At 34.1% G+C, this 13,764-nt stretch overlaps 1 protein-coding gene across 2 annotated transcripts in view; it reads left to right on the top strand.

Annotated features, from left to right (window-relative positions):
- The window catches only part of TRIP11 (thyroid hormone receptor interactor 11), a 64,858-nt gene that overhangs the window by 21,620 nt on the left and 29,474 nt on the right, over positions 1 to 13,764 (top strand). For both annotated transcript variants that reach the window (XM_037832044.1, XM_037832045.1), the window contains exons 11-15: positions 525 to 3,554; positions 6,041 to 6,181; positions 6,718 to 6,911; positions 9,853 to 10,016; positions 12,352 to 12,455. In XM_037832044.1, the coding sequence (XP_037687972.1) occupies positions 525 to 3,554; positions 6,041 to 6,181; positions 6,718 to 6,911; positions 9,853 to 10,016; positions 12,352 to 12,455 (3,633 nt within the window). The remainder of the gene's footprint in view (positions 1 to 524; positions 3,555 to 6,040; positions 6,182 to 6,717; positions 6,912 to 9,852; positions 10,017 to 12,351; positions 12,456 to 13,764) is intronic.

Consider the following 13,764-nt stretch of genomic DNA (forward strand, 5'->3'; position numbering starts at 1 on the left):
GATTGGCAAACTTTTTCTGTAAAGTGTTAGATAGTAAATATTTTATGCTTTATATTTAGATAGTAAATATTTTACTATCTTATGCTTTATATTTAGGTAGTAAATATTTTATGAGCTACTCAGTTCTGCCATTGTGATACAAAAGTAGCCACAGACAGTACTTAAATGAATGAGCATGGCTGCATTCCAGTAAAACTTAATTTACAAAAACAGGTGGCACACCTGATTTGGTCCATGGGCCATGGACCCTTACTCTAGTGTTTAAGAGTAGAAAATAAACAGCATGTATATGTCATTTACCTCTGGTTTTAAATTCTTATCTTTAAAATTGTGAAATGGATTTGCTGTAAGTTATTAGTAAATAATTTTGTAGGGGATGTTGGGATTAAAGAATGTGTTGTTTTGAATGAAGATTCAAAATATGAAGATTATTATTCTATTATTTATGAAATTTTATAAAATTTTCTTTAGGTACTGAAATGAGAGAATGTTTTAAAGTTACCATGCAAATTAATTTTTTCCAGCACATGATTTTGATGAAAGATCAACTGTCAAAACAGCAAAATGAAGGAGAGAGCATCATCAGGAAACTAAAACAAGATCTGGATGACGAAAAAAAGAGAATTTGTCAACTTGAAGATGAGAAAATGAACATTACCAAAGAATTAGGTGTACAAAATGAAAAACTAATTCAAAGTCAATTGGTCCTTAATAATTTGCATTCAACCAAGCAGAAGCTTGAGGATAAAGTAGGAGATTTGGGAGATGAGCTAAATAAATTACAAAGCAATAATTTAAATATTCAGAAAGAGAATGTTGAGCTTAAGGAATTTATTAGAAAAAATGAAGATGAACTTTCTAGAGTTAGGAATGAATTAACTCAATCTCTTAAGCAAGACTCTGATAGTAATTTTAAGGACAATTTACTTAAAGAAAGGGAAGCTGAAGTTAGAAACTTAAAGCAAAATCTTTCAGAAATGGAACAGCACAATGAAAATTTAAAGAAACTTGCTTTTGATCTCAAAATGGAAAATGAAAAGTTGGTTTTAGAATGTGAAGATATAAGACATCAGTTAGAAGAATCTGTTGCTGGTTCCAATCAGATTTCACTGGAGAAAAATGCCATTGTGGAGGCTCTAAGAATGGAAAAAGGACAGTTAGAAGTGGAATTGTGTCAGGTCAAAAAGAGGCTGTTAGAAGAAGCAAACAAATATGAGCAAACCATTGGAGAACTCTCAAATGCACGTAACCTGAATGGCTCCACCTTACAGCTGGAAAATGAGAATTTAATTAAACTCAGTCATGAGAAAGACTTTGAAATATCAAAACTCAAAAAGACTATTGAGCAGTTAGATGCTGATCATAAAGAAACCAAGGAAATTTTGTTATCTAGTTTAGAAGAGCAGAAGCAATTAGCCCAACTTATAAATGAGAAAGAAATTTTTATTGAAAAACTTAAAGGGCAAAGTTCAGAGCTTCAGGAGAAATTAGATATAAATACTCAATCCTTAAGGAGAAATGAAAATGTACAGCAAACCATAGAGGATAAAGACAGAATGCTTGCATCCATGAAAGAAGAAAACAATCATCTGAAAGAAGAACTGGAACGGCTGAGGGAACAGCAGAGTCGAACTACAACTATGGCTGAGCCCAAAACTCTAGATATTATCATGGAACTGGAATCTGAGATATCTCAACTGAATATAATAAAGAGTACTCTTGAGGAGGAAATAAAACATCATCAAAAGATAATTGAAGATCAGAACCAGAGTAAGATGCAACTATTTCAGTCTTTACAGGAGCAGAAAAAGGAAATGGATGAGTTTAAATACCAGCATGAGCAAATGAATGCTACACACACCCAGCTCTTTTTAGAGAAAGATGAGGAAATTAGGAATTTGCAAAAAACAATTGAGCAAATCAGAACCCAGTTGCATGAAGAAAGACAGGACATTCAAACAGAGAATTCTGATATTTTTGCAGAAACAAAAGTTCAGAGCCTTAATATAGAAAATGGAAGTGAGAAGCATGATTTATCTAAAGCTGAAACTGAAAGATTAGTAAAAGGGATAAAAGAACGAGAATTGGAGATTAAACTTCTAAATGAAAAGAATATATCTTTAACAAAACAGATTGATCAGCTGTCCAAAGATGAGGTTGGTAAACTAACTCAGATCATCCAGCAGAAAGATTTGGAGATAAAAGCTCTTCACGCAAGAATGTCTTCAGCTTCTTACACCCAGGATGTTGTTTACCTTCAACAACAACTACAGTCCTATGCCTTGGAAAGAGAACAAGTATTAGCTGTTTTGAATGAGAAGACTAGGGAAAATAGCCACCTAAAATCGGAATATCACAAACTGATGGATATAGTTGCTGCCAAAGAAGCAGCTCTTATTAAGCTGCAAGATGAAAATAAAAAATTGTCCACTAGATTTGAAAGTACCGGCCAGGATATGTTTAGAGAAACTGTTCAGAATTTATCACGTATCATTCGAGAAAAAGACATTGAAATAGATGCATTAAGTCAGAAATGTCAGACTTTGTTGACTGTTTTACAGACATCCAACACAGGTAATGAGGTTGGAAGTGTTAATAGTAATCAGTTTGAGGAGCTTCTACAAGAACGTGATAAATTAAAACAGCAAGTAAAGAAAATGGAAGAGTGGAAACAACAGGTGATGACCACAGTACAAAATATGCAACATGAGTCAGCCCAACTACAGGAAGAACTTCATCAACTTCAGGCCCAGGTTTTAGTTGACAGCGATAGTAATTCCAAATTACAGGTAGACTATACTGGCCTAATCCAAAGCTATGAGCAGAATGAAACCAAACTCAAAAATTTTGGTCAGGAATTAGCACAAGTTCAGCACAGCATAGGGCAACTTTGTAATACCAAGGATCTTCTTTTAGGAAAACTTGATATTATTTCACCACAGGTCCCCTCTGAACCATCAGTTGTTTCACAGTCAGCAGAATCTCTTAGGGCAGTTGAGTCTGACATACCTAGTGAGTCTTCTAAATTGCTTCAACAAGAGATAGAAGAGTTAAGAAAATCACTGCAGGAAAAAGATGCAGCAATTAGAACTCTCCAGGAAAATAACCATAGATTGTCTGATTCGATTGCTGCCACTTCAGAGCTAGAAAGGAAAGAACATGAACAAACTGATTCAGAAATTAAGCAGATGAAGGAAAAACAAGATGTTTTACAAAAGTCACTTAAGGAAAAAGACCTCTTAATCAAAGCCAAAAGTGATCAGTTCCTTTCTTTAAATGAAAATCTCACTAACAAAGTGAATGAAAATGAACTTTTGAGGCAGGCAGTAACAAACTTAAAGGAGAGAACATTAATTTTAGAAATGGACATTTGTAAACTAAAAGAGGAAAATGAAAAAATAGTAGAAATATCCAGGGGAAAGGAAACAGAATGTCAAGCATTGCAAGAGACTAATACAAAGTTTTCTATGATGCTGCGAGAAAGGGAATTTGAATGCCAGGCACTGAAGGAGAAGGCTCTTGCTTTTGAGCAACTATTGAAAGAAAAAGAGCAGGTATGTTTTGGATGAAGTATTGTGGAGGAAGTTGAGATGGAGAAGGAAATTTTAAAAAATGTGTTATTTACTCTATTTATGTTGTGTTTGAAGAGGAATAAGAATTTGTTCATTAAGAAATAATTATTTCAAGATATTGTGATTCGTTTTAAATACATTTTCCTCAGGCATCTGGAATTTTCTTCCTCTATTAGTTATTTCTAAATATTTTTAGTACTAGATTAATTTTTACAGTCTTAATTTAGAAAAAAGAATTTTAATAAGTCAGTTAATCTTTTTCTTTAGAAAATAGAATTGTATCACAGGTAATTTTGAAGTCTCTAGAATTTAACCAAATTTTAGGTTTATTTCAGTAGCTGCTAACAATGGTTAACATTTTAGAACTTCTTGTATGTAAAGGGAAACACTGTGAAACATGCTACACTACACTTTAAATATATTTCTGCAGTAAGAAGTACATTTTACACTGAGACTCAGTAAACACCTGTGTATGTGTGTGTACGACTGAAACAAGTTTTAGCATCTGTGATGCTCTGCTAAACATCTGTAGCATTTCATGTATTTAAAAATTTACGTGCAATTCATTTGATAAGAATATATTGAAGATCCCCTATTACAACATATTGTGATAGGTGCTATGTGGGACTTGTTTGGTAGTGCCCTTTTATTGGGGTCTCCATACTTTTAGTAGTTGAAATTTGGAAAAGAGAAGATAGGCAGAACAATGGACTATTGAACAAGCACCTATTGAGTGTTTACACGCACGCAGGCACAAGATAAAAAATGATTTAATTTTTTTGCTATTTAAGTTCTTGGATTAAAGTTTTGAAAAACTTAGCTTATTTTCCCCTTCTCTGTCACCTGATAAAATAGATACACTAATAGTCAATGTTGATGTGCTCTCCTCTCCAGATATTGTGTCGCCTTAATGGTACTGGTCTATCCATAATTGATGTGAAAAAGACTCTAGAGTCTTTCTGTTGCTCACTAACCAAAATTGGGTATAGTGTCTTATTGTTGTAGGAGTATAACAGAGGAATGTAGAACAATGAAGTATTCTGGTTTGTATATTTTCCCTTTTGTAGTTATAGCAAATTGTATAACTCGTCCCTTTCATTGAAGTTTATAGGTCTAAAGTACATATTTTTGTTAAGGCTTGCCTACTTTTTAGGAGGCTTCCCTAAGGAGGTAAGTAGCACTTAAATATTGTGTTACTTGATGGTAATTAGTATAAACAAATTAATTTCTTCCACTTCTCCACATATAATTGAAGAGTACTTTAGACTATATTCTGAATGTAATAAAATCTTTTTTGGAGGTGGGGGCACAAAGGGATGTTGTCAACAGCAGATTGTCAAATCTATTTAATTTCTCAAGCATTTGCTCTTTCTCTGTAATATGAAAGAAATTTTAATTAAAAAACTATTTGGAAAATTTTGGTTTCACTATCCAAGAGGTGGTGTTGAGATAAAAGGAACAGATGGTTTTATATTTTGGATTCAGTAATTTGTCCTGGGGAGAGCAAATTATGTTCTTAAAGAAATGGAACATTTACATTAAAAGTTTAAACAATATGAAACTATAAATAGATTCATTTCATATGCATATTTAAAAGGGGAAAGAATTAGCTATAAACAGCCCGATTTTGTGCTTTTTAGACAGCACTATTTTGTGCTCTTTAGAATTCCAACAATCATCTTAAACTCATGGCCCTGTTGCTTCAGTGAAGAGTTACTTTTTTTCCATCATTGTTAATATATTGTACCTGTATGGAATGTATTCATTAATAAGTTTCATTACCATCTAGCAAGACATCATTTCATTAAATTGTTGTCTTTTTTTTTTTTAATTGGCTGAACATATTAAATGACTTACCTTCATTACTCAAGTCAGCTACTTGACACTGTTTCTTTCTCTCAGTTGTGTATGCCTAACTAACGGACTTTTGTGGTTGATAAAGTACACACACACATACACTTTTTTGGGGTGATTTTAGGGTTTGTGAACATGTTGTACGGAGTTAATGTGATCAGATTTTGTCTTTTCAGTTTTTTAAAAAAAATTTCTAATAATGTTTTTCTTTTATGATAGTTTTAGATTTATAGAAAAGTTGCAAAGATAATAGAAGCGAGTTTCCATATACCTTACACTCAGTTGCCCTAATTGTTAACATTTTACATTACTGTGGTACCTCTGTCACAACTAATGTACCAGATTAATATACTATGTTTAACTAAAGTACATACTTTCTTCAGATTTCCTTAGTTTTTTACCAGATGTCCTTTTCCTGTTCCAGGAGCCCATCTGGGATACCACATATTTAGTTGTCTTGTCTCTTTAGGGCTCTATAAACTGTGACAGTTTTTCAAACTTTCCGTTTTGATGACTTTGACATGGTTAAATATATTTTTAAATTAAGTGTTTAATGAAGTAAATTTCTTTTTAAAAATTATTTTCTTTAAAACTAAAGTTTTTCTTTCCAAAAGGGCAAGACTGGGGAGTTAAATCAACTTTTAAATACAGTTAAATCAATGCAGGAGAAGACAGTTATGTTTCAACAGGAAAGAGACCAAGTCATGTTGTCCCTGAAACAGAAACAAATGGAAAACAGTGCCCTACAGAATGAGGTATGGTTTCTCTTTAAAGGAACAGTGAATCAAACAATGAGTTAAATAACTATTAAGTAAGAAAACAGGAAAGATTATCAATTAAGTTGAATTTATTTCTTGTGATTTTTCTTAGTCTTCCTCTGATGAACTATAGCAGGATTTTGTTCTCTGAGGGTACATTTTATTTCAGTTTTCGGAAGTGAAATAAGCTATGGCATGTCTTGGGTATAAGAAAATTTTCCCATCTATAAAATATAAAAGAAAAAAAAATGAGATTTAGTAATCTGTTCCATAGAGCCCAGGACTTTGTATTATTCTGTTTTACATTTTAGCCACAGGGAATGAGATCTTACAAAGTAAAGCATCCTGATGAATATTCAAGATGATTTCAGGAGAATTTTTTCCCAGCATAAATACATCTTGCAATATGAGAGATTAGTATACAATTATGATACTTCAGTAATGGAAAAAAAGATTTGATAATAAAGTGGTTTGTAAAGGGGAAAAAAACGGAACAATTTTTAGAAAATGATAAAGAAATGTCCTCTACCTAGGTAAAACATTTACGTGACAAAGAATTACGCTCAAACCGGGAGCTACAGAGATTGCGTAACCATCTTTTAGAATCAGAAGATTCTTATACTCGTGACGCTTTGGCTGCAGAAGATAGAGAGGCTAACCTAAGAAACAAAGTCACCGTATTGGAGGAGAAGCTAGTTTCATCTTCTAATGCAATGGAAAATGCAAGGTAACTTTTTTCATTTTTTTTTTTTTAGCATTAACTAATTGAAAACTTGAGTGTCAGACTCAGTAAGCATTTTGCACGTTAGCTCGTTTTATTCTCACAGAATTTATTATCTCCATTTTACAGCTGAAGAAGCTGAGCATCAAGAGCTTTAGTTACCTGCCCAAGGTCACACTCACAAGGTTTCACACTAGGTCTATGACTCTTAACTAGATCAGGCATTCACAATGAGGTATCTCTGAATCTTAACCATTACCCTGGATAATTGCCTCTTATCATTTTAGGAATTTAGACTTATATTTTGGCTGATTTAATTAGCTTTGTCAGGCTCTCAAAGAACTAATTCAATTTGTGTGGTTTTATTCTTGGTCAAATGATGTGAGGTTGCACTGATGTGAATAGTAGAGGGAAGAGAGAAGGGAAGTAGCAAGATGAAGACCTAGGTCATTATGAATTAACTTTTGGTTTATGAGAACTTGTGAGTGACCAGGTCTTCTCTTCTTTTGTATTTCTAAATTTTATTTCTCTCAAAAAAGTTTCTTTCTTGTTTTTTTGTTTTTAACTTTTCTTTTATTACATAAGCATTTTACTATCCACTCCAGAAAAATCAGACAGACCCAAAGAACATAAAGCCACCATCCTACCCTTCCATAGATCATCTTTTTTCGTTCTTTTTTTAGTGCTTTTTTATATGTGTGTGTATTATAACCTTTTTAAAAAAAAAAAACACGAAATTGAGATCATAATGTTTTGTAACTTGCTTCTGTCACTTCATAATATATTCTGAATGTTGGTACATGTTAGGCCATATATTTCTGCAGTGTCATTTTATGGCTACCATTATTGAATTTACCACAATTTCTTTAAACCAATCAATTATTATTAGACATTTAGGAAGGGTCAACCTTTTATGATTACTAAGAGTGCTATGCTGTTATGATATTCCAAGACATGTTCTTCTATTGATGACAGATTATTTCCTTACAGTAAATTTTGACAAATGGAACTACTGGGTCTGGGGGAAGGTCTAAAACTTTGAGATGTCCTGCCAGATTATCTTGCAGAAAGACTATATCCATTTATATTTCCACCAGTGGTATGTGCTTCTTTTTATTTATCTTTTTACTGGCATTGTTGTATGATGCCAGGGGAGATAAATAGTGATAGTAGATGTTATCTCTGTCTACAAAGAGAGTTATAGACACCTTTTGGCAGGGTGTTCTATTGTACCTTACCTTCTGACTCAGAAAGGAAACTTGTTTGAGATGGGAATTAAAACAACAGTCATTTGTGTATGTTTCAAGTTTGGCAGAAATGCTACAACATCCTCAGGCCATAAAATTTATAATCCTTCCCATTTTCAGCCCCTTATTTTCTCTAACTGAAATAGTTTCTGGTTTCTGCCCCCTTTTGTTTACTCTTCAGAATAACCTTCCTGAAATAGAGCTGTGATCTTGTTACTACTGTTTTGCTCAAAAACAGTCCATAATCTTACGATGTAGTTCCAGACTACCTACCACCTTAGCTTTATTTTGTGTGATCACCTACTCGCCAGCATCCAGCCAAACTGGATCACTCAGTTCTTCAGGCAGAGCTACTACTTTCCCATTTCTTTCTTCATCCTTTTCTTTTTCATATTGTTCCTTCTGCTGGAAGGGTAGACCTGATCCCAAACAAGTTTCCTGCAAATCCACCTGTTCTTCAAATACTTTCCTTTTCTTTATGAAGGGTGCTTTAGTACCCCTATTCCTTAAGTCCAAAAACAAACCCTGATACTTTTTTTCCTTTGGAACCTGTGTATGGCACTTTGCTTGAGTCTTTGGTAGGACACCTGTATTTTACTTTAGAGCACAACTGATTGTTGACTTTTCTTAAGCTGTCTTCCACCCAGTGAAATGTAAGATCACTAGAGGTAGGGATGATGCCATTCATTCTGTACCCTTCTTACCGTATATATTCTTATACATACTTTAATAGATATTCAGTAAGTATTTGTCATATGAATAACTCACTTCTACGAACTGGATTATGGTGTTTTGAGCCCTTACTTAACAACAGTCACACCTGTTCTTTCTTAATCTTTTGAGTGCAGTCACAGTTCATTTCATGCTTACAGCCACCCTTTGAGTGATTTACTAACCAGTGAAGTTTAGAAAAAAGTCCAGGGACAAATCTGAGGACAGAGATAAGGTCTCCTAATTATCTTTCCACAAGAAGGTGCTATTGGGTAGTGTCTCTTCAAAGTGAGCCAATCTCAATGGACTTTAGTGGGCTGCTCTTGAATAAGAATTTAATTGGATCTTAAAAACCAAGAACGCAGTTGCTTTATTTTATATATTGTAATTATACATTAATGATTTGACACATCTGGATAGGTGCTGTATAAATCTCTTATGGATCTCTGGACTAATATTTAGGGCAGGGGTAGTGGTTATTGTATTTAATGTAGACAGAAAGAATGAAGAAAGATAAATATCTAGTAATCAGAGCAGTTCATTGGGGGATAGCCTTTCAAAAGTAGTGAGTTCACCATGACCACAAGTGTCAAAAGCGAGGGAGTATCATAGAATCCATTGTTTGTAAGGTTGGAAGCAGGACAAAATGACCTCCAAGGTCCCTTACAAATAACAGTTTATGATAAATTATGTTTTAGAGTTTTAGCCTGGAAACATGAAAGTTTCAGGCTATTTGTAAATTTTTCTTTTGCTGACACATTTCCTGTTAAGCCTAAGTTTTAGGTTTTTAAAATGACTGCCATTTTTTCAGAGTCACTTTCACAGGAAGGATGATTGATCAGAAAAAAGGAAGACTGAAGATTAGAGGAACTCTTCAAGATTTCTTGGAAATCTCACTTGAATTTAATGTAATAAAATGTAGGGAAATTTCCATCTTGTTATAGCATCTGGAGAGAAGCAGTTTGACTTTTATTCTTTTTTGTTTGAAGTCATCAAGCCAGTTTGCAGGTAGAGTCATTGCAGGAACAATTGAATGTAGTCTCCAAGCAGAGGGATGAAGCGGCACTTCAGCTTTCTGTCTCACAAGATCAAGTAAAGCAGTATGCTCTGTCACTAACCAATCTACAGATGGTACTAGAGCATTTCCAGCAAGGTAAGTTCTAGTCTTTCAGTGAAAACAAATCATAGTTTTTGGGAATTTTGCTCTATTTGAGTGATATGTTAGATCAGGCATGGGGAAGTCTTTGAAAAGTTACTCACCTGTTGAGGGAAAAGCTAAGTAGCCATCAACAAGTTAATTTGGATTGTTTTTATAATTAAGAATGGAGATATAAACTATATTTAGTAATTATTAAAAGTTTGTTGTAGTATTATATTATTACCAGTTAAGGTGAGGGTTGAGGAAGTACAGAGGTAACATGATTTGGAAGGATGATCAAATCATAAAGAGAGGAATACAAAGGAAGAGAGAGAGAGACACATGTAGAAAAGATGGTTAGGCTTTTAGATATTGGTTGGAGGTTTAACCCACTTCAGAGGGCTAATCACCAGTAATTACTGTCCTTTGAAATAATAACTTGATTTTAGCTATTCATCTATATTCCAAAGTACCTACATTTTCTAGTCCTGGTAGAAAGTACTTTTCTGGAAACACAGTAACAGTGAACAGAAGGTTTTAACCTGATAACCAAATATGCTTTTTTTTTTTTTTTTTAATCATCATTTTATTGAGATATATTCACATACCACGCAGTCATACAAAACAAATTGTACTTTCGATTGTTTACAGTACCATTACATAGTTGTACATTCATCACCTAAATCAATCCCTGACACCTTCATTAGCACACACACAAAAATAACAAGAATAATAATTAGAGTGAAAAAGAGCAATTGAAGTAAAAAAGAACACTAGGTACCTTTGTCTGTTTGTTTGCTTCCCCTACTTTTCTACACATCCATCCATAAACTAGACAAAGTGGAGTTTGGTCCTTATGGCATTCCCAATCCCACTGTCACCCCTCATAAGCTACATTTTTATACAACTGTCTTCGAGATTCATGGGTTCTGGGTTGTAGTTTAATAGTTTCAGGTATCCACCACCAGCTACCCCAATTCTTTAGAACCTAAAAAAGGTTGTCTAAAGTGTGCGTAAGAGTGCCCACCAGAGTGATCTCTCGGCTCGTTTTGGAATCTCTCTGCCACTGAAGCTTATTTCATTTCCTTTCACATCCCCCTTTTGGTCAAGAAGATGTTCTCCATCCCACGATGCCGGGTCTACATTCCTCCCCGGGAGTCATATTCCACGTTGCCAGGGAGATTCACTTCCCTGGGTGTCTGATCCCACGTAGGGGGGAGGGCAGTGATTTCACCTTTCAAGTTGGCTTAGCCAGAGAGAGAGGGCCACATCTGAGCAACAAAGAGGCATTCAGGAGGAGACTCTTAGGCACAAATACAGGGAGGCCTAGCCTCTCCTTTGCAGCAACCGTCTTCCCAAGGGTAAAACTTATGGTAGAGGGCTCAACCCATCAAACCACCAGTCCCCTATGTCTGTGGTCATGTTAGCAACCATGGAGGTGGGGTAGGCGAATACCCCTGCATTCTCCACAGGCTCCTCAAGGGAGCACTACATCTTTTTTTTTTTTTTTTCCCTTGTTTGTCTTTTTTCTTTTTCTTTTTTTTTTTTTTAACTTTCCCTTCTTTTTTCAAATCAACTGTATGAAAAAAAAAAAGTTAAAAAGAAAACAAACATACAATAAAAAAACATTTCAAAGAGACCATAGCAAGGGAGTAAGAAAAAGACAACTAACCTAAGATAACTGCTTAACTTCCAACATGTTCCTACTTTACCCCAAGAAAGTTACATAATATAGCAACACCAAATATGCTTTTTTACTTTGTACCTCCTCATCCTCAGGTTTACCCTCTTTAGACCATTTACCTATCCATTTGTTTAATTCATCCATTCAGTATCGAGGGTTTCTTACATGCTTGGCATTGAATTAACCGCTACTGGGGGGTGGTTAGGGAACATGAAGATGATGAATAACTGGGGTCTGCAGTTTTGTGGCTAAGCGAAACTTGAAGTTTACATGTTGTGGACCTTCAGGGTTACTCACATGGTTGAAACCTTGAATTTTAAATATAAAAACTCTGTAGGTCTACTCTACGATATAATGACATAATTATTAGAATGGACATGTGTACAAAGTAGTACGAGTCTGAGGCCATAAAGAAAGCATTGCCAAAGAGGAAATATTTGAGTGGAAGAATTTATAAGATGGGCAAGATGGAGAAGGATTTAGGCAAAGGAAACAGTAATCTCATTACTTTAACTCCACTTAACATTAATCACCAAAAGCCTCTATAATTTTCTTGTCAAAGATTAGACATTTGAACTATTTTTGTTGAAGTAAAATTTCAACTGGTTTAAAATACCAGTCATATCACACACTGCAAAACTTTAATATAACTCTTTTTCTCTTTAGAGGAAAAAGCTATGTATTCTGCTGAACTAGAAAAACAAAGTCAGCTTGTTGGTGAGTGGAAGAAGAAGGCTGAAAATCTGGAAGGAAAACTAGTGTCATTACAGGTAGGCCAAAAGAATTTTCTCTTGTAAATTCTGTTATTGTTGAAACAATTACTTGTAGAATCTTTGTCTTGGAAATAGTTTCCTAAACCATTAAGTCAGTATTGTTTTTGGGACAACTGTGCATCTGGAGGCTTATACTAGGACATAACAGTGGGAGCAAGATACCTAAGATTTCCGTCATGTAATTTTAAGTGTAGAGGAGGCATAGCAATTGTGAGATAGAAAGACATTTAAAATTTTTTGGCACACAGATATTTTAGACATTTCTGAAGTAAACCCAAATCTTAAAAATTTAACTTTCTAATTAATTTTCTCTTTTCAAAAAATATATTGTGTACTATATTTCACATGTATTAATTTTTATTATCCTGTTAGATCTTTTTCTTTTGCAGCATCCCCCATTAAAAGATTTTTCTCATTATTATGCCTTATTTCATACATACAAAACATATATATAAGGTGTAAGAATTATAAAATGAATGTCTGTCAAAAAACATGACTTCAAAGTAACTGGGTTTTAGATTTAGGAGAAACTATTATGTAAGCTTTAAGTAGACTATAACGACAGCTGGTGGAAAATAATAAAATTTATTTAGTTGGCATTAGTGGTAAATACACTATTCAGGAACATTAATATCCCAAGTAAGTGAAGGCATAGTTCCTTTAAAGTTTTAAAATTTTTTATGAAATATTGAATGGCCACAAAACAATATTTAGATAATATTTGTAAAATATAAGAATAACAATACAGCAAATACCCATTTACTCACCATCCAGCGTAAGAAATAGAAATGTAGGTCCTTATGCACCCCTCCACATCTTATCCCCTTCCAACCACCATTTCACTATTCACCATTTTGCTAGCCACTATTTCAAAATTTTATGTTTATCACCCCCTTATTTTTCTCTGTGACTTTATCACAGAGATTTGCATCTCCAGACAGTTTGGTTTTGCATATTTTTAAAGAATATGTGTATGGAATTTGAACTATATGTTGATTGATTAATTCTTCTGTCTTGTTTTTTTTTTTTTTTTTGCTTACTTTTGTGTCCTTGAGATTCACCCAGCAAGGATCCCCAACTGGGGGTGGTACTGAGAATTTGGGGGTATTTTAGTTATTATATTGACTGGGTGGCTCTTCTGGCATTTAGCGACCATGGGCCAGGGATATCAAAAGCTCTCCCATTGAGAAACACTATATTAAAGATGTAAATTAAAAAAAAAAAAAATGTCTTGTAGGAAATCTATAAGACTACGTGCACAGTCTAGGGAGAAGGAGGATCCTAACCAAGACTGAAACTCCAAAAG

The sequence above is a fragment of the Choloepus didactylus genome, chromosome 4, assembly GCF_015220235.1.
Source record: "Choloepus didactylus isolate mChoDid1 chromosome 4, mChoDid1.pri, whole genome shotgun sequence".
NCBI lineage: Eukaryota > Metazoa > Chordata > Mammalia > Pilosa > Megalonychidae > Choloepus > Choloepus didactylus.